This window comes from Coenobita brevimanus, chromosome 85 (assembly GCF_032717465.1).
Source record: "Coenobita brevimanus isolate Jiangsu-jjx chromosome 85, ASM3271746v2, whole genome shotgun sequence".
Lineage (NCBI taxonomy): Eukaryota > Metazoa > Arthropoda > Malacostraca > Decapoda > Coenobitidae > Coenobita > Coenobita brevimanus.
The window spans coordinates 2493229-2515415 of NC_137038.1; the positions used below are offsets into that span (position 1 = coordinate 2493229).

At 38.4% G+C, this 22187-nt stretch overlaps 1 protein-coding gene across 1 annotated transcript; it reads right to left on the reverse strand.

Annotated features, from left to right (window-relative positions):
- Positions 1–9976: 9976 nt before the first annotated feature.
- Positions 9977–21687, reverse strand: CycY (cyclin Y). Its single transcript, XM_080280487.1, has 8 exons — positions 21619–21687; positions 17915–18012; positions 16985–17147; positions 16136–16167; positions 14574–14762; positions 14146–14279; positions 11706–11858; positions 9977–11140 (listed from the first exon to the last, which is right to left on the reverse strand). Exons 2-8 carry the CDS (start codon positions 17978–17980, stop codon positions 10855–10857), a joined length of 1023 nt encoding a protein of 340 aa, XP_080136613.1. The 5' UTR covers positions 17981–18012; positions 21619–21687; the 3' UTR covers positions 9977–10854.
- Positions 21688–22187: the final 500 nt, after the last annotated feature.

Genomic DNA, 22187 nt, shown 5'->3' on the forward strand with positions numbered 1-22187 from the left:
ATGATATATTTTTCATTTTACTCTTGTTATTACCAAATTATTTTATTCCACCTATGAGCCCCTTCAATGAAGGTGTTAATAAAAGCTATATAAAACACCATCAGCTCAAAAAGTCTATCCTAAGGTGAATCAGATCTTCATATCAAAGCAAGAATAAACTGAAAAAAGATGTCATCAAACAGAGTAGTTAATGTGGCCTCACGTCAACAGGATGTGAAGCCAATGAACTAACAGACATGAAGAGTACAGGGTGTCCCATAGACAATGTCATTCATAGTACTGGGGGCCACTTTCCTAACTGTTAAGGAGATATCCGAACATCTTTTCCTTACCAGTTTGTTTCTGCTTATGACAAGGTGATATTCTCAATATGTTATTTATGCACTCTAAATTCATACAGTACAGTATTGGAATTATTTTAATACTAAACAAGAGAATATTTTAAGTGTAATATGAAAAGCAAATAAGTAAGGAAGAGAACCTGGAAAGTATTCAAAGTCATGCAAATACAACTCTGGGTTGGTGTGGTTGTGTGGCGTTAAGCTGGTATAAATGGTGTTGGGTTGTGCTTATAAGCCGGGCCCAGATTCACAAACCTCAAAATTTCCTCTGTCTGATTCATTTATGCAGTAAGGACAAGGTGACTACAGAAACTTCCCATTTTTCTATTTCTTCCTGTAAAAAGAATTATCAGGATACTGTATGAGAGAAAAATTATCATGCTATTTCTTTTTGCAGGCAGGGAAAGGAAAGGGACAGCAGAATCTGTGTGTCTCTAGTTCTGCCAAAATTAAGCCAAGTTACAAAGAAATCCAGAGTAATTACTGTATGTTCAAGAATTTCGTCCCTGAACAGAAGTACAACTGGCTTCATTATCACTATGATGTAGAGAAAATACTGACCACGAAAAATAATTACAACACACAGCAGAATACAACACAATCTAAACAGTCTTGATACCAGAGTCACTGAATATATCAAAAGTACAATACAATACAATAACACAAAGTACAGCCTCAACAGAAGAGCAACACATCACTTCTCAACCGAGGGATGATGATTTCCACTGTTAGGTGCTAGGTGATTGTCCACTTGCCTTCATTTCCAATTTTTTTTTTCCCCTCCATACTTCATTTCACACAAACACACTATCAGTTCTCATTTCTCGCCTCTCCCTTCCTCTTCTATTTTATTTCTCTAATATACTTATTTCTTTTTTTTCCATACCTCATTACACTGCTACACATCCTATCAATTCTGTCTCTCAGCCTTCCATTACTCTTCTTTTTCTAGCTTTCTTATTTTCTTTTGTTTTTTCCCATTCACTTTCTTGCAGTCTTACACATTTTATTAATTCTCTCTCGCACCCCTTCCTTACTTCTCTTTTTCTACCTTTTCTATTCCATTTATTTATTTTTTGTTATACACTCTTTACCTGCTCATTCCTAATTCTCAGTGGTACAACAGTGAAGACTGTTAATGTCTCCCACTTCAAATTCAAAAGGTGGCCAGGGAAGTTTCTATTATGTAAACACTGCCAGTGATTAAGCGAGGTCTCCTATGGCTAAAATTCTCTGGGGTCATACCAAAACAGGATATCAACCAGGGTTTGTGATAAAGACGTATCCATGGCAATTAATTAGTGCCAGGAACTGTGCTGTTGTCACATTTTCCAATTTAACCCTTTCAGTCTGATGATGCATTTTTCATATTATTCATGTTACTTTCATACAATTTAACTCAGCCTGGGAGATACTTTCACAGCTTTAATGAACTCTCCTGACACAAGAAATCCTGAGCTAAAAAAAAAAAAAAAAAAAATGAAATATATCTTGGCGGTCAGAACGAAATTTTAAACTACGTCGCCGGACTGAAGGGATTAATATTCATTCTAGTTTGGTCATAAGTGTTTGGCCACTGTACACGTGAAGACAAATGTATATACAAAAAATCTTATACACAACTTCAGCTTGTAGCATGGAAGTTTACAGATATCACATGTGGACTAAGTTTCCCTTGTCTTAAGCTCCCCTGCACTCCAAAAGGAATCATTACAATTGGCTGTTACCATAATTAATCACTCCTGTTCCATTATCAAACAACTTATCTTTCATCTCTTGAATCCATCATTTCCCCATGTAATCTTTCCTCCTTTTTATTTTCTTATCTCTCCATTCCTATTTTCTCCCCACTTGTATATATAAGGATATGAAGCCCTCCATCTCAGCAAAACTATAATACTGTACATCATTCTTTCTAGCTTAGTGTGGACAAACTCCCACCACTTTCCCCAAAATAAGCAACAATACATACAGTCCATACACAGAACAAATCATACATAAAATCCCAAATAATCTAAAACATCTACAAAACTCCATCACAAAACAATATAAAACTACATCAAATGCACTGTACTGTATGCTAAAATACGATGTTTCCAAAAAGCACCTCCTAATTCTAAATAATCAAAGGGGTGTTTATATACATTTTTACAATACGCTACTGTACCTGTTATTCATTATACTGTAGAGTACTTGTTTTACTCTAACTTGGCCTAAAACTGACATCTCTCCATCTTGAAAGCTGGGTTACAAGAAGAGACTAAGACTGGAATATGGTGCTAGTCAAGAATAAGTGCTATGGAAAGGACGAGGAGCCGTAGCATTGTCTTTTCCTGTAATTGAGCTAAGTGAAACAAGCTCGAAAAGGAAGGGAAATCTGGGTGAAGTTAGAGGAAAAAGGGTACAGTATCCATTTCATTAGATTTTCCATCACTTAAAACCTGCAAAAATGCATCAACTGTTCAAATACAAAAATACAGTATTTAAGTTTACAAGACCATAACAACCAATCATAAATACTTTAAACCAAGGAACACAGTCTACATTCCAGGTAAACATCCTATCGATATGCAATGAAGCTTCATGTCCATCATACCCAATCAATGAGACTTTCTGCACCGGTATTAAGATAATGTTCAATGAATGTGACTCGAGGCTGAACCTGCACTATTGTAGTATAGTAAACAGAGGTCTGAGGAAATGAGTCTGTATTCTTATCCACACAGGAGACACTCTAGTGCCTCTTCCTTAATGTTCTATTCTGCACAGTTGCTCAATCTTGTTTCTGAGTGATTTTACATAGAGTCAAAGTCCATGCAAAGACTCATGCAGCTACTGATTCTATGACTTAGTCTCAGGTTTCTTTTTTCTCCTACAGTTTCCAGCAACTGTTCTGAAGTAATAAGCTGGTCTGGGCACTTGGTTTAGCTTCCAGTCCATAGAAAGCATCAGCGTACCATGTCAAATCCCACCATGGGTATTCCTTAAGAGTAAGCATGGTGTCAATTTTATGTATGTTACGTACACTTTATAACTCCCTTGTATGCTCTTTATATCTTTGTTTTATTAACAGAGACTGCAAAAATACAAATAAAAATATAATGTAAAAAGACACAAAAACCAACTGGTAAGGAAGAGGTATTAGTGAGGATCCTAAGCTTATGTGAATATCACCCTTGGCAATTAACATCCAACTTTTCCTTTCCCTGCAAAATAAATATCCAATTATGTGCCTTGCTTGCCCTAAACCATTTTCACTGCCTCCTCATCACAATCTCAAAATATACAGTATACCTTGCTTGTCCAAAAATATTTTCAATGTCTCATCAAACTACAAGCTGATATATGTATTCACTACTGTATACTGTATGGAAAAATACTGTATAAGCATCAGAGCATATTAAGGCCCATACTCTAATCAGCTTTGGTTGGATGGTTGCTTAAACCTCTTTGTTATTTTTCCTGTTCCACTTTAGTATATCATCTCTTTTATATCTCTATTCCTGGCATACATTGCATAAATAAAATCACCTAGTACTCTCTTCTGTTCTTTTTATATCTCTCTTCTTGATATAAACTGCAAAAGTAAGACAAAACCAACAAGCCGTATGTACAAATGAACCAGTAGGGAAAAAGTGCTAGTTGTTCTCCGCTGCACAGGTAAAATGAAAGAAAATTTTAATCTACCATAGAGAAGTAAAAGTTAAGAGAAAGGTACTAGGAAGCATTCACAGCTGACAAAAACACAGGCTAAAGTAACAATGACCTGGAGTGAACACAAACCCCTTCAATCCGACTATGTATCTTCCAATTCTATTCTTGTCACTGACTGATTTTATCCAACTCTGGGCAGATCTTTATACCCATTTACTCTAACCTGGCCTAAAATTGCCATCTCTCCATCTTCAATGATGAGTTGTAACAGGGGATTAACATTAGATTATGCTGCCTGTCATGAAGTGCTATGGAGAAGACACAGGGCTGTAGCATTGTCTTTTTCTGCCACTGAGGTGTGTGAAGTGAGCTGCAAAAGGATACCTGAACCATCATTCACAGTTAGTCTTGGCAACTGCTGTAGTTCTTTTATCTTAACTTGGACCAGATTTTCATCCTTTTGCAGCTTATTTCATGTATCTCAGTGGCAGAAAAACAGTGCCATGGCTCTAGATCCTCTCTATATCATTTCTTAGTGAATAGTATCATATTCTACTGCTAATCTTTTGCTACAACTCAGCATTCAAGATGGAGAGATGAAAATTTTAGGACATGTCAGAGTAAAGAGTATAATCAGATATTGTACCTAAAATGAATGAAATTTAAATAAACACTATACAGTAGTAGCTATGAGAAGTTCGAAACATGAACATGAAAACAAAGCCCTAAATATAATCTAACTTTTAAAAATTAAACTTGTCAAAAATAAAAGACAAATAGAAAAATCAGTTCTGGAATTAGATAAACTAGTCTTTACATGAGAGAGAGAGAGAGAGAGAGAGAATTCTGATGTAGACTATGAGCACTGAGCATGATCATTATTCAGTATCCAATTCAAATGAGCAGGAATACTATCATTAATGGCTGTACACTGCATTGTTAAGTTAATGATGTAGTAAATAGTAGTACTAGCAAGTATACTTACTCTTAAAACTACCATAATTATGCTGGAAGTCTAAATAAACGCTTGATTTCAAAACCTAACACGATCACATCACCTAACGACACAAATACAGTAAATGCATGTAGGCAGGATACAGTGCTATGGTGTGAGTGAGGAGGTAGCTGATCTGGCCCTTAGAATATCTCATTAATCAACGTCTAATGAACAGCAAGAAAGTTGTCATTATGCACCAGGGATATGTTCTAAAATATCAAAAAATAAGTCACACAACTACTACTCTAAGTTTGAGAAAATTTAATCAGCTTTACAGATAGAAATGAACCTTTAACATGCAATCTTTTTTGTAAGGCTACATGTAATAAAGAGTGCTCATAGTGGACATGTGCATAAATACAAGTCCTTGAGAGCTACAAGGGGAACAGGCAGGACTATGGTAGCCTACCCTCAGGCCCCAACTCTGAAGGTGGTAATATGGGAATGCTGTTTTTATTACCTTCATATACCATAACTTTTTTTATTAACCCCTTTGATTTGGTAATAAACTGTCTTTTTTTTCTTATCTTTGTTACCAATAGCTGATTTTATTCAACTTATGGGAGGCTTTCTGAACTGACAGTGTTTGGTATAACCTTCATCAACCCCTTCAACAAGATGGCTTTCCCAACGTTAATAAAAGTACAGAGGAGGAAAAATGTCAACAGACTGAAGGGGTAAAGTGTACTACAAATTATAGAAAAAGTATTTATAAAAGTTCACTGTTCCCTATAAAGCTGATCTGCCAGTTTCTCCCAATTTAAAGGACCAACTGTGTGGAAAATGCTGTGAAACTTTTGGAAAACATTGCTAACTTGTAACGAGAGCTACATGCACATTCAAAGTATGTCAGGGGAAGAGAAAGAAGCTGAACAGATTACCAGACATGCCAGCACTGTACATTAAATAAAGCCTGATGAAAAGTATGTAACAGTAAGAGCAGCCTGTAGAGGTAATTAGCCATCTCATGATCTGAATAAAGCTCATAAACTTCTCATGGTCTGAACTCTTCAGTATTCCATTTAAGCAAACACCCAATAACTTTATTCAATGAGTGTGAGTCAAAGGAGCTTTAGTGCTAAAAATTTACAAAGAAAAATTACAAAGTTTTAACTACCGGAATCAAGTGGCATATGTTTACAATTTACTCTAGCTATATACCTCCAAACAATGCTGTAATGCTTTGGGGAGATCATTTATAGCAATTACGTAGCAGACACAATCTTCATCAACCCCTTCTCAACCTGCTTTCACTATGTAAACTGAATAAAATCATGTGATGGTGTCCTGGTAAAAATGAAACATAATGTTACTGTAAAGAAAAGGTTAAGCAACACATTAAGAAATTAAAGAAATATGGAGGAAAAAAAAAAAAAAATCTCCAGTCACTTTCTGAGGATTGAACCTATACAAGGTCTCCCTCTGACAGGCACTCCAACCAATGACCACCAGGACAGGAACAGGGCAGTTAATATACTGTACTGTCCTCTCTGTTTCTTAACTGGTGAATTCTCATGTGTTGTGGGGGGTTCAGTCAATGTTACCAATGTCTGCCATGATTTGTTGTCTACTTCCCATAACACTTCTCAAACTTTACATGGTCTGTCATTTTGCATCCACTGACAAAAATGGTTGATTAATAATGTCAAGGAGCTGCCAAAAAAAAAGTTTGTAGTTCCCACACCAGCAGACTGAGCCACACTTGCAATACACAAGATATTCCAGGCTGAGGCACAGTAGAGAGATACCCTGTGCTTAGCTGGTAATCAAGAAATCATTTGATCCATGGACTGCGAGCCACAGCTCAGGCTGGGTAGCGTCATGTTGCGAGTGAGAGCTCAGGCTGTGCTGACCATGCATCACCGTAAACAACTCGACCCCTACACAAACTTACGCATGGTGCTACGCAAAGACAGAGAGAGAGAGAGAGAGAGAAAAAAAAAAAAAAAATCTTTTCACCAGATGATGCCCTGGATATTTTTTTTTTTTTTTTTTCATTTTTTCACTACTACCGTATGTAAACTTACACATGGCCCTACACAAAGATGGAGAGACAGAGATTATTATTTTTTTACCAGACTGCCCTGGATGTTTATCTTCAAGTTTATAATAAACAAAAACTAAAAAAAAATTTTCCTTCGTTTTTTGTGCACCACGGGGTGGGATAAAAAAAGGTAACTGTGCAATCCACAGGTTAACAAGTGCTACGATAGATTTTAACTTTCACTCACTGATCCCAGGTGCTATTACAGTTTATTATTCCCACTACCAGATGATTTAACTAAAGAAAAGCCTCCCATATTGAAGGAGTTTACTGTACTACATCTCTCTCCAGCTTGAAAAGTCTAACCTAAGTTGAATAAAATCGTCCAAAGACGACAAGAAACACAAAGGACGTCACCTGGATTCAACAGATTTGAGTAGTTCAACCATTAAAAAAAAAAAAAAAAAGAATGACTATGGCATCTCCAAGAGTCAGGAAATGGAAGTATACAGTATATGAGGTCATCCCCTGATATCCCCATAAGCATCACTCACTGCACAATTTCATCAGGTTATTATTCCAGGACATATAGACAACCAGCCATCCCCAGCATTACTCACATTAGACTTTCAGACATATTTAAGAGTAGCCACTGCACAAGGGCTAAAATAATAAAAGCATAACAATACATTCACTGAGGTCCCTATTACTGACTGCAAAGCTCTCAGTCCGTCTGTATTTTAAGTAAGAGATGTTACTTAAAATATAACAAAATTTATATATAATTACTGTATTACTATAAATCAGGTCAGAATCTTGCAAATCAGTGTCATAGGTAACAAAAAATCTTTTGAAGCTTACTGAGGAATTAACAGCAAAACACTGTCAAAAAATGCTGGATTAACAATGACTTACTTTATTGGAATTTCATATATAAACCCCATTAAATATCTCTAAAACCACTGTGTCACTATTAAAGCAATCCATAAAAATCTTCCCAATGGGCATTAAATAAACTACCTACTAATCTATACCAAGATGCCTCAATCCCATAAGGTGTGGCCCCAAACAAATCTAGAAATATTATTAATCACTCAGTAGATAAGCACCAACCATCAAAAAAGAGACTTGTTCTAAACCATTTTCGGCATCACAAGATCTCACGGTAACAGAGAATAAGAAAAAGGGATTGGGTGAGAATGAATCACACATTCATCTTTTAGCCACTTTAAAAAATTCAAAGTATCAAATTAAAAAATAAACAAATCTTCAAGTTACAGTATTTCAAGAACTTTTCAACCACACATCACTCAATCATAACTTTCCTAGTTACTTCAAAAACCTTTCAAAACACGCAACACTCAATTGAAACGCTTCCAATCACTTCAAAATCCTTCAAACCATGAATCAGTCAATCATACACTACCACAGTTGCACTGGCGAAAACATATTACTCACCTATCCAGCGATTTTAACCCCTTCAGCCCAATGATGTACTTTATCATTCATTTTTGCTTTCTCCTGGCTATTTCTGAACTTAGGAGAGATCTGTTTTAGACTAGGGATTAATGAATGCTATAACTAACTCCTCCAGTTTGAAAAATTCCTAGCATCTTGTCGTGAAGTAATGACTCCTGTTCCTAACCCCTCCAGTATGAAAAGTTTCTCCTAAGCTGAACATAGCCATCTATCAAGCAAGAAGCAAAAAATAACAAATACATCACTGGAGTCAAGAGATTCATTATTGCACATGGTCTAGAAAAATATCTATTGGCACTGAGTTTGAGGTTCATTGAAGTCTGCATTTTCTTTGCCTTGAAAAGTTCTGGTACATGAGTGAGAGAAAGAGAAGCAGGAAATTAAAAACGTACCCAAAGAATGATTATGCCTAACTACACAAAAGCTGGTAATCAAGTGAAGTATGAAGACCTAACATTACATGAAGCAAATATAAAGGAGTTGCTCTATATATATTTTTTTTAGCTAATTGTTTTTTGTCACTTTTTATATAGCTTAAGTTAAATATAATAATGAATGGGATGAATAACCAAGATGTGTGAGTGAGCTCGGACACCCACACGTCTGAATTGTGGCACATCACAGTACAAAATAGGTCACTCTCATTGCCTGCCATTACTAGCCCCTTCAATCCCATGAGACGTTAGCCCCTTCAATTCAATTACTTTTTTTCATGATATTCCTGCTACCTCCAGATGCTATTTATTCAAGTTATGAGGGATCTGTAGTAGTGAAGGGGTTATTCAAAGCTATTTCTAACTCCTAAAATTCAAATCCCTCCTAAGGCAAGCAAAAACCACAAGGAGATAACGAAAATAAAATACAAAATATATGCTCTGATTGAAGGAGTTATTACTTCATTCTTGCTACCAACAAATGATTTATTCAGCTCTGGAAGGATCTTTTGAATGGAAAAGGTCAATTAAGGGAATATCTAACTTTCCCAGATCGACAAGTATCTCCAAAGCCGAGTAAAATCATCTGCCGGTGTAAACACGGTGATTAAAGGGGCTAGAAATCAATAACGTCAGAAATTTAATCATGGCCGAACTGGGATAACACCTCCCCTCCCAGCCTGGCAGTGCGGTTGTACTCGCTTGGCACTGTGGCCTAAGAATCACTTTATTGACTTGTGTAGTCTCTCTGGAACTGCATCAACTTTCTTTCTCTAAATAAACAAACATCAGTAAGTCCTCACTTAAAGCCAAAGATGTGTGCAAGCAAAATACTACCACTACTTTAAATGACATGTTTTAAGTGAGCTATGCTTCTAGTTCATGACTGAGAGGTTAAAAGCACAAAAAAACTACACTGGACTTGAAAACAAAACCACAAAAAATGATGTCTGACTTCAAAACAAATGCACAAAAAATATATGACTTCAAAACAAAAGCACACGCACACACACACACAAAAAAAATACATAATGCATCAAAAGCAAGTTTATATGAAGAATCAGTTTTAATTCACCAGCAACCGAATATTGAAGCAACTTTAAATGAGGACTAACTGTATGATGAAACAGAATATGCAACGTGTGGATCCGTTTTCTAACTTGATGTATGTTGAGCCTGCCATGGATTGACACTACATGGATATTGCTTCATTAAAAGGCTATCTCGGAGGTCCGCATTCTCGTCATCTCAGAAGGCTTTCAAGCACCATTTCCTTTCTAGTTTATTTCTGCATATGGCACATTAATATTTTCTCGTATGTTATTTATGTAAACTATTTCCATATTTCAAAGATATAAATAACATAACAGGATATACTGAAGTGTAATAAGCAAGACAAATCTCTTAAGGAAGAGATGCTAGGAAGCTTTCTAACCGTACGAGAATAACGCCCAAAGACTTAGGGCAGCTTGATCCAGTTCCCTTCACTTAAGAGGATTAAGAAACAGCTCCCACTGATCCCAAAGACATTTCCACTGCTGAGAGAATCACAAATACCAAAACTTGTACGTGAATAGAAATGCTCTTTTAAAACTATCAGCCAGACTCACAGCTCCTTTATCCAGCTTGTTGATGAAACCAGATTAATATGTGAGGTAAGTACAGTGTCTTTTCAAAGAAAGTCACTAAGTATTTGGCAGAAACTATGAAGAGGGAGGGAAAGAGAATTCCTGGAGAAGTGATTATTCATCACTGAAGGAGTCTGGGAGTGCTTTTATAAAATATTATCACCACCACCAGTAGCATCACAGCACAGTGAACTATGGACCCGGTCTACCCTCCAGCCGGGAAGCAAGATGCGGCCCACACAGCAGTATGAAATGGGGCCCTCGCATCACAAGTCAGGGCCCAGGCATCAGAAGCCCAGCCCAGCACATCACGACAACACCTTAGTTTGGGCCGGGATCACGATAGAATGGCCACTGAGCGACGAGAGGCAGCATTGATGTTGTCGAGACTGCTCCACTTCTTGTGCCCATTGCGGCCCATCTGCGCTGCATACTTGTCCTCGCAGATTCTCGACATTGCTTCCAGTTTCTGAGCACGCTCCTTGCTTAAAGTCTCCGCAGGAAAGGTAAGGTCATTGGCCTCAGCAAGTGTACGGAGACTGAAATAATACTTGGCATATACCGAGGACGGCACGTTGATGTTGAACTGGATCATTACAAGGTACTGACGTTCCAATTCATTCCTGAAGACAAAGAACCCATTATCATGCATATCTAGATAATCAATAAAATGAATGCCAATTACACAGACCTCCATACCTTTGCACAAGTACAAGATAATTTCAAATAAAGTTGTCTCAGATACATCCCAACATCATTTAAAAAAAAAAAAAAATTTTACAGGGTATTTTCATTTTTCTAACAATATCTTTTATCAGTTTTTAAATACCATAATCTGGCTCTAAAACTCATTCAGAAAAAAAAAAAAAAAAAGTGCAAGTGAAAATAAGCACTCATCAAGACAGCAATAGTAGCTGCCAGATGTGATGTTGTTGCTTCTTCCAATATCATAACACAACCACACAAACACCATTCAATGCTCACTGACTAGATTTACTTGTTTAGGTCAGGTTGGTCTGATATGGTTAAGTTGAGCAGTACTGGGGTAAACCTGACTTTATTAAGTAAGAATGAAGGGGGAAAAAAAAAAAAAAAAGTAAAAAATGCCAAACAGCAATCAACATGAGCAGAAAGATTCATAACATTAATCACTAATCCTTGCTGTGCTAGTGACTGCTGTGTACTTACATATCATCAACAGAGATGTCCTTCAAAATCTGGCAGTAGTCAACATTCCATACTGCCTGGTCATCCCAAACCTTGCTGGCCAGGATGATTGCTCCCAAGACTATGCGTTTCCACGTGCCAGGAGTCATGTCGATGTCTGCATATGTTAACAGTCTGACCAAGCACAAACACAAGACATATCAGTAACATTCACAAACTGGTTTCTGATAAAGTGCAAGCACAAAATGTTTTAGCATCATCCACATACTGATTTCTGACAGAGTGCAAACACAAAGCATAATGTAATGTCCACAAACTGATTTCTGACCAAGTCCATCATCCAATCCTACGTTGCCCCATGAGGAGCATAGAAGCCCGGGGCTAGGCAGTGGATCCTGACATTTAAGATGACAGTGACCAACCTCACTCATCCCTGAGTGGCATTACGTGAGCAATAAACCCCAACCACCCCTTGGATATAAACCTTCACTGGCTCCATCCGATTGGAGCACAATACTTACCCACTAATCCACCAGGCGCCAAAATTTGGTTATATGGTTACCACCCAGCGTAGTAAATAGTTTCCTGGTGTACAGGAAACCATTTGGCTTGTCACTCAGTGTAGAGTCACCCATAGGCAGAAGAAAGAGGAAAAAATGAAGGAATAAAAGACAGAAGAGGGAGTGTAAAGTCACCTGTAGGCAGAAGGATGAGGAAAGAATGAAGGAAAGAAAGACAGATGAAGATGGAAGGAAAGAAGAGTGGAGGAGAGGACAGGGCAGACACCCGGGAGCAGCACTACATTGAGTGAGTGGATGGTGAGCGCCCCCACCTACCACATACTAACACAAAACATACCAGTACCATCCACATACTGATTTTTGATCAGGTACAAACAGAATACATTTTAATACCATCCACATACTGATTTCTGACTGAGTACAAACACAAAACATATCAGTTACATCCATCCATCCATCATCCAATTCTACGTTGCCCCATGAGAAGCGTAGGAGCCCGGGGCTAGGCAGCTGGTCCTGACATTTAAGATGAGAGCGACCAACCTCACTCATCCCTGGGTGGCATTACGTGAGCAATAAACCCCAACCACCCCTTGGATATAAACCACAAACTGATTTCTGAGGTCTAAAGGCAGTCATCAAAGTCTATCTATCTATCTATTGCCAGACGCCTCAATCCCGTTTGGGGTGGCCACAAACAAATCGCCTCCAAGTCGCCCTGTCCCCTGCCATTTCACTGCCCTGCTCCCAACTCACACCCCCCTCTCTCATATACCTCTCCACCCCATCCTCGGCCTCCCCCTCCCTCCCTCTTCCCCCCTCCACCTCACTCATATACACTCTCTTCGTCAGTCTTTCACCCTCCATCCTCTCCACATGGCCAAACCACCTCAGTGTGTTCCTCATAACGCTTCCTATCACATCCACATCCACACCACAACGCTCCTTTATATCCTCATTCATCAGCCTGTCTCTCCACGTGACTCCACAGGCTCCTCTTAAATAACTCATTTCCACTGCTCTCACTCTTGACTTGTGTCCTTCCAACAATGTCCAAAGTATATAGGCTATATATTAGCAGTCTGAGCAGGTACAAACAACAGATACATACCCATAACATCAACATATTATATTCTGGCAGTACTGTAAAGAATAAACCTGTTCCTAAAGTGATATACAAAGAAGGGGTTTTCACTCATGACTACCATTCCTTTTCTGTTACTAATCCCCTGTCAAATACCGGTAACACACTTTTGTAGGATATCTTGCTAATCCAAATGATTTTTTTTAGCTTAAGAGAGCATTTTTCTATCTATCTATCTATTCCTAAATGTCTTAACTTCATAATGGGTGGCCACAAACAAATCACCTCCATGTCACTGTCTTCTACCATTTGGCTGCCCTTCATCTGACTCACACCTCCCTCCTTCATATATCTCTATCCTGTCATCTCATTCTTGGTCTCCTCCTCCTCCTCTCCCCCTCCATCTCACTAATATACCATATGCTCTTCTAGTTAGTCTCTCATATCCCAGCCTCTCCGTAAGCAAATGCTATACCAAATCCCTCCGGTTCAAAAAAAAAAAAAAAAAAATTCTGTGGTGAATAAAATCACCTGAGGACAGCAAAAATAGAACAAAATGCATCAGTGGAGTGAAAGGATTGGATACATAGTATTATACTCTCTCTCCTCTATCCCCATGAGTCAAATAAATTATCCATCCATCCATCCACCCATCATTCAATCTTACGCCGCCCCTTAAGGAGTGTAGGAGCCTGGGGCTAAGCAAGCTGGTCTTGACATTTAAGATACTCATCCTTTATATTTGCTGGGTGCATAAAAAACATCAAATCATACATTATATTCTCCATTTTCCATTACTCAAACCCTTTTAAAACAACAAACCATGCAATGAAAAAATAAATAAATAAAACCTCACCTTTCAAGATAGACGAGGGTAATGATTGCACACTCTGCCGTTAATTGGGCAGCATTAAAGAGTGTTCGCACAAACTTGTAGATGTGACGGTGTTCAGGGTTGTACCTGTCGTAGTCAGGTGGCACACCATCCTTCTGTGGGGTTCAGTAGTAAATGAGTATGAAGAAATTTTTATTTTATTCTTACTACCACCCGTCAATATTAGCCAGAACTGGAGTGAAACTGGAGTGACTTTTCAAACCCCTTTAAAAGGTCTCTCCTGAATAAAAATCACCAAATGATAGGGTGAAAAACTTTAAAAGATGTCACTCTACTACCCTATTACCAACAAATTTCCTCACTCCAAAGCTAATGTATACCACAGTTTCTCTTTCCACTCTATGTACTCCATACACAATCCTCAGAACCATAGGATGGGTAAGACAAACCGTTAGAGGATGAAGTTTTTCGTCGAAGATGTCAAGGGTGCGAGAGGCGGTGCGGTGACGGATGTGGTAGTAGATCGCCAACGCAACGCACTTTATTGTGTTCTTTAGGTTGGGTTGGGACACAGTAGAGTCATCCAAGTAAATAGTAGAGCACGAAGAGGACTTTTTGAGCGTGCGGCTTTCATCAAGCTGTTTTGGTACAAAAATCAATACCATTATCAATATCCTGACCCCTTTTCCCACCTCATGATGGGGTGGGCTTATTAGTCTCATAAACATATCATCATCATGACCTTTTCTCCCACTGAACAATGGGGTATGGTAGGATCTAGAAACAGGGAAACAGAATGTAAGAAGGTGGGAGACCTGTTAAACAGCATGCACAGTTAACTACATCTGACAATCATTCACATATCATTCAAACCTCAGGAATCCTGATTCCACCTCACAAGCACAACCATCAACACATCATTCAACACTGTTCTTAACAGACACAATTCACACACAGATGTCAGACTTCTACAGTAGCTTAATTCTGTTGACTATCAAGTTTAAAAAGAGATGTCAAACCACTGTCATGTCCCTCTCTATACTGCTATTCCACCAATATATTTTGACCCCTTGCAAGCTTTTAGCATCAGCTTCTATACCTTACTTTCTCACACACATATTTACCATGTCCATCCACTTTCTTCTTGGCCAAACACACTTCCTCCAACCTTCGAACTAACTCATGAATGATCATCATCACCATCTCCAACATCTTACTCCCTCCTGGATGATCATGACAGATCATCTCCAGGCTCCCTGCCCTCATTATCAAACTCAAACAACCTCCCTCACCCTCAAACACTCCTATGAACTGTTTCTCATGATCCAGTTGAATATTATGTAGTGACACAATATCATCTGCATGCATCAGATCTGAAATCTGCAACCCCTCACTGCTCATCACCAACCTCAACACCCTTTCTACAAAATTTTGACCTCTCTCATAACCCTGAACACTGAACAACCTTTCGGATATCACTTACTTTTGTCACACTCCAACACTAATACTGAACAGGTCACTCAGGTGTCTTCTTAATCTTATAAAAGCCTAATTACTCTCTCAAAAACTCTGGTACAGAAAAGTACAAGTATTAATAACTCCTGGCCAGGTGTCTTGTCATTCATCTACTGTAGTTGGCTTCAAAACCAGTCCTCTTGCACAACTCATCATAACAAGGTCCATAAGCAATAATCAATACCACTTGCAGCATTTCAGCCTTAAACTTGACAAGCACACATCTTCATTGGTTACACTTAAAATTATTCACTCGTCTCTATCATTCATAAACATAAGACACCTTAGGGATCCTCTCTCTCCAACCTGTAATGAATAACATCCAAGCCTCTACAGATCTCAAAGTACCGTACAGCTTGCACAACACTAAAAAATGTTATTACTTCAGCTAGTACAAAATATTACAAAAAATGCAATGGTATGACAGCAACAGAAGCTTTGAACTGGTTTGTCTATATAGGCTATACTGGTACTATAAACTGAGGGGGTGACTTACGTGACTTCTACTTCTCCTTCTCACTAGTCCATCTGAAAGAAAACACCAAGTATTAAATGAATATTATAACAAGATTAACTGCTGTACCTCAAGAGTCTAATGAACAATAATTTCAGATTAAATAAATATGCGACGTTAGGAGGCATGCCACCCTTTCCTGGCAGGAACGGAACATTTGACATTTCCACCAAAAGACCATACAGTACTTCTAATCACAGTGTAAATGAGCAGGTTCAAACTAAAAAAATAGCAGACACTATAATTTTCTCTTATCAGAAATTTGCCACACATTTTTTAAAGCACTGGAGTACCAAGGTATGAAAATGCCCAGTAAGGTAACTGTAACTTAAGGACGATCATAGACTCCAAAAACAACAAAACTGTTAAAAACTACTGTAATACCTCATTTTTGGTTAAACAGTTTTGAAATTATGAAAGATGAGTTACTACTCACTATACCGGTACAAATTCAAAAATTGGCTTGCTACTCATTCTCTAAACTAGTAACAACCATGGATGTAAGCAGAAAAAGTTTCATAGTAACACTTTGTAACAATCCTGCCTTTAAGGTGAAAAAAGAGAGGGAGTGAGGAAGATCACTGATGTGGTGGAGGTCTGGGGTGATGAAGTATATGAATGAGAGTGGTGTGAGACAAAGGAAGGGCATCTTGATGGCAGAGGACAGGGTAACATAGGGGAAAGATCTGTCCGTGGCCACCCCCTCCAGGGTTATACTATCTTACTACAAACTGATAGACAAATATAGATACAAAGATAGCCAAAGAGATGGACAGACATACAGACTGAATTATATGGATACATTTAAGGAGAAAAGATGGGACTACTTACTCTCTATAACAGTCTTGGATTTTATGAGAAAAAGTGGCCCTGCTGATGGGTGTAGGGAGGGGTCTTGGTCGAGGTCGTCTGGTTCTCTCTCACTAATGTGCTGCAGGTTAGACAGCTGCTCCTCGCACCCCTCCTCCACACATCCTTCCACACCACCACCACCCTGGACAGCCATTGCATTTATTACAGTCAGTTTGTTTTCACCTGATGCAACTGTGCCACTCCAACTTGAATAATATGTTACTGTTACACAAAATCTGATGAGCCTTGGTTATGAGGCACATATAAGTCTTCTTGGTTACTATACTCTGTTCACCTTAAATCTGCCTACAACTGTAACTCTCCATCTTGAATGCTGAGTTATAACAACAGATTAACACCAGAATCTGGAGCTAGTCACAAAGTGATAGGGAATGGATGTAGAGTCAAATCATTATCTTATTTTGCCACTGAGCTACATGAAATCAACCACAAACAGACAAACATCTAGGCAAAGTTAAGGTGAAAGAATAATCCTGTAGTAATCCTCATATCTAAGAATTGCCAAACCATTACTAAACTTGCTCTTACAAGATGATAAAAGGTCACTTAACATTAAATCCACTAGGTACATTGCTAAATAATATGATGTACCTTGATTATGATTTCTAATAAACTGATTCATTTTTATACATCACATCCAATCACACACACACTACTCATCACACCCAATCATCCTCTCACTCTACTGTACAATCTACTCATCCTCCAACTCCATTTTCTATACCATACACCACACCCAATCCTCCTCGTATCTCCAATTCCTATTCATTGCACCCAATTGTAATCTTCATCTTTATTTTCTACTAATCACACTCACCCATCTTTGTATCTCCATTTGCTAAATATCACACCCAATCACCCTCATTATCTCTTCAATACTGAACATACCTTTGTGGTGGAGGATCGGCTGGAGTGGCGGCCAGGGTAGACGCAGCAGCTGTGTTTGTTGCCCATCCTCACACTGTCTACCTACTGCACCCTCCTACCTATAAATAGATATCAATAGTATTATATTGCAATAGCAATAACAACTACTGCTACTTTTAGCTATTACTACAGCTAAAGCTGGCAACAGCAAGTCTCATTTTATAACCTATCAGGGAGGCATGAGGCCAGGTTACTACAGGTTAGACCCTTTAAGAATGCAGTACCTGGTAGATGGCTAGCTCATGCCCCAACTGGCATCATACACGCATTACCCTTAACAACTCATATGAACACGGCAAGGTCATCACTGATATACGTTACCGGTAAGGTATTTTTAGCCAATGATGGTGATTTATTCCTAAACTAGTGTCACAGCTATTTTACTACGGTACTGCTAGGGAAAAACAAAAACAAAAAAAAACAAGTGCAGATTATAATTCCTTCTCAACAGTCAGGAGAGTTTAAAACTTACAGTGGTGAGCCAATTCATATTACTTTCTGTCTTCCTCCTGAAGCTGGCAACTTCTATGCTGGTGTTTTGTTCTGCTACTATAATTTTCATAATGCTGCTGCTAAGAAGAGATACACTGCCACCAGAAGCTTATACTGACTTTAACAACCAGGGAACAAAAGCAATATGGTACCATAACTGAAAGTGTTTATTGGTATATTATCCATTCCATTATGGTACTCACTGAACACTTCCAAATTCAAGATTTAAAATGAGTCAGAAAAAAGGGAGTCACTACAAACTCCTCTTGATCATAGGTACCCAGTACTTTGTCTGAAGTGCCTAATATGCACTCAGTGATCGATGCTGGATGGCAATTTAGCTTGAAATAAAAGTTGCAACAGACTTAAGAACAAACTGATACAGAGGGCTTCCTGTCACAAGAGGCAGTACCCATACAATCTCTCCTGATCTTATCAGACAATCTTGTACACATACAGGAAGACTGAAACCAGTTTCTCTTCCTTTATGTTAATGAGATTAGGTTAACATATGGAATTACTTATGCTCCTGACAGGATAATAAACTACTGGATGTTGGGAGGATAGATGAAACTCTAATACAGTACATAACAAGCTGGATATGGATGAATGGTGCTCATGAACTACAAATTGAACCAAAGAACAAAGGATAAATGGGATCAAACTTAACAATCCAAAAGTCTGAACACAAAATGACAAACAATTTACAGTACATACCATACTACAATAATTCACCCAACATATTCAGCGTCATGTATGAAAGAGCATATCACAGGAAAAAAAAGTTTCAAACCACACATTTTTTGTTGTCAGGGTTTCCTTATACAGTACACTCTCTTCCAACACACAATACACTAAATGCAGACCTACCTGGTATGTTATAGAGATCACAATGGCACAGCAGGTACAGGTACCTTGCATAAGTACTGCACAGAGGAGTCAATAAGTATGAGAAGAGAGGATTATCAGACAATCATCTGTGCAAGTCACCTCACCCCAACCTCCTTACTCCTTACTTCTCTCATGGGTGGGACAACTCTAGTACCTGTATTGTATTCCAGCTGATACCATGCAATTCTTTTCAAGTGAGGGTAGCCTAAGGGAGTCTGAGAAAGTTATTAGTGTCACCAATAACCCTCTCACTGTCAGAAGAAATTTATTCCATCTAACATCAGACATTTCCATTCTGCTGGATGCTTATACTGTCACCACTGGCCCTTTCATGGTCTGGACAACTTAAACTTTATGGCATATTCTAGCTAATGCCACATCACTTTGTAAAGCCTGCCCCTGGAGACTGAAAGTTTCAACACTTTCACAATTTACCCCTTGTGTACAGCATTATCCCTCCTCAAATACATTTTAACCCCATGGATTTTTTTATTTTATTTTATTTTTTCTCTCTTAATAAAGTTTGGAAGCCTTACTGATGCAGTCAGGTCTTTTTGTTTTAAAGCTGCTTTACTTCCCTCCCACCTTCAGTAACATACAGCTACTATACAGGGAAAGTATAATTATTTCTCCCTTCAGGTCTGGGTGGGAGTATGGAGGATGCTTTTTTATGTATGTAGCAAACAGAAGACTAGGGAGATTCTTCAGTTCCTGGTTGTCTTTTATTGCATCTGAGTTTGGTTAATCAACTAACCTATCCCAACAGCCTCATCTAACCTAACATAACACAACCAACCCAGTTTTACTGCAGATGCCATAATGGGTGGAGCTATGAGCTTGACAACCCTCCCCCCCACTCCTAATCACAAAGTACTAAAAAGTGCAATTACGACAGGCATGCATTGGTGAGAAATTGATTAAATTGCATAAACTACGGTACATGGTGAACATATGTCACCATAAGTTGGGTGTAATTCCAAAATACAGTACAGTACTGTAATACCCTAAAGGCTTTGTACTCCATCATACTTTTTTTTTTTTTTTTTTTAATTTTTAAACACCATGCTCCCTTCTTGCGATAAGGGCTAAGGTGTTGCCCCTGGGTAGAGGACTATGGTTTGGAGCATGTAGCATTTTATGACAGGATGCTCTTCCTGATGTCTACCAATTACCCTTGGGTGGCCTTGAACCTCTAACCCTTCAGTCAGAGCAGAGAGCTCTAACCCACTGAGCCACAGCTCACAGCTGCTACAATGAAAGGGGAAAAAAAAAAATGAAAAATGAAAAACACTGATACTCCTTTGGCTCTGGACACAATCCCCTGAACTTGATTCCATTAGACACTGATCTAATAAAAAGGCATAGGCTACCCACAATGCAACTAATGCCTTTTCATATAAAAATGGACAATTACTTATAGCAGGTTCATAAACCATTGTTTTGTGCACAAATGGGAATGTCTCTATTTTTTCAGCTTGAGTTGCCTCTCATCTCAGCTTTAACCTTTTAATTGATGGGTATTTTTTTTTTTTATTATTATTCTCAAATCAATAAATGGTGCCTTAAGATCAACATCCTCAGGGTGAAGTTGTAACAGAATATATTGTGCACTCATTTCATAAACCACTGCTTCTGTGTGCAAAGGGGATCTTAGTTATTTTATTAAGATGATATAATTCATTGTACACTAACTCCTTTAGCAAATTCTGTAAACAACTTTTGAATTATAGTTTAGTATATATTAGATACCTTTATTTTACCTTGGAGAGATACCCTGAAGTGGCTGGAGTTAAGTAAGATGAACCATGTTTCTTACAACACAAAATTAAGAATTTTATCACCACTTCCATGGTCATAACACTTAATCCATCTTTCCCATTTACTCTGGACAGGTGTTCTTGTCATTTCCAGCAGCAGAGCAGCAATTAGGAGCGAAGTGAAACTCGCTTACTTCACAGTGCCACAAAAAAATACCCATCAAAAACTCAGCGAGGGTCAGTGTCTTCCCTCCACATCAGCCCCACAAACACACTTCACAGCACAAATTTTGGCTGCCAGTTTTTTCGGTATGAGCCAGCCACAGCGCTGACCCACCTGGCAGTCCAGTACACATTAAATACTTCCTGTCTGTCACGTTGTCACACCAAAACAACATTTACTGGGCTTCTCAGACTCCTGACTGCAAGCTCACCCATGACACTTGTTGACAGGAAAAAATAGTCCTTTTTGCCCCTCCATTGCCGTCCTGTACACACTGAGGAAGGGAAAATACGTTGTCTTACCAGGTCAGGACATATTCACGCTTATGATGGCCAACTACAAGAGAAAATCAGTATTCAAAACAAGAGTTCAGTCCATCAGCCATGTTGGGGGGTTAATCTTGATCACTCGTCCGAATCGAATAACAAAGTATGGATAATATCGCTCTGAAAAGAACAATACCCTAGATGTTAATAAAAGTTCTATTATGGAATTTTCTTTATATTCCGAAACCAATAATAGTAGAAATGTCTCTCAAAAAGATTTGAAAATTAAGTAAAATGTATTCAAGTAAGCCAAAAAGTAGATCATTGAGACAGGTGGCTAAACGCAGGCAGGCCGGGATGTGATTGGCTGAGAATTGTTGTCATCCCAGCCTGGCCGCTCATTGGCTCCTGGAGAGATTTATGAAGAAGCAGCGTTCCTTAAAATGTTCCTTCCCCGGTTTTTCTCTAATTCTTAAGATATTCAGATGTAAAATTTTTATCTATTGCCTATTGGCAAACGTTGATTATGGGGTTGTAAAACAGTGTGTCCCGAAGCAAATTCAGTCTGGTACGGAGATACCAAGCACTTTTGTTATATATATATA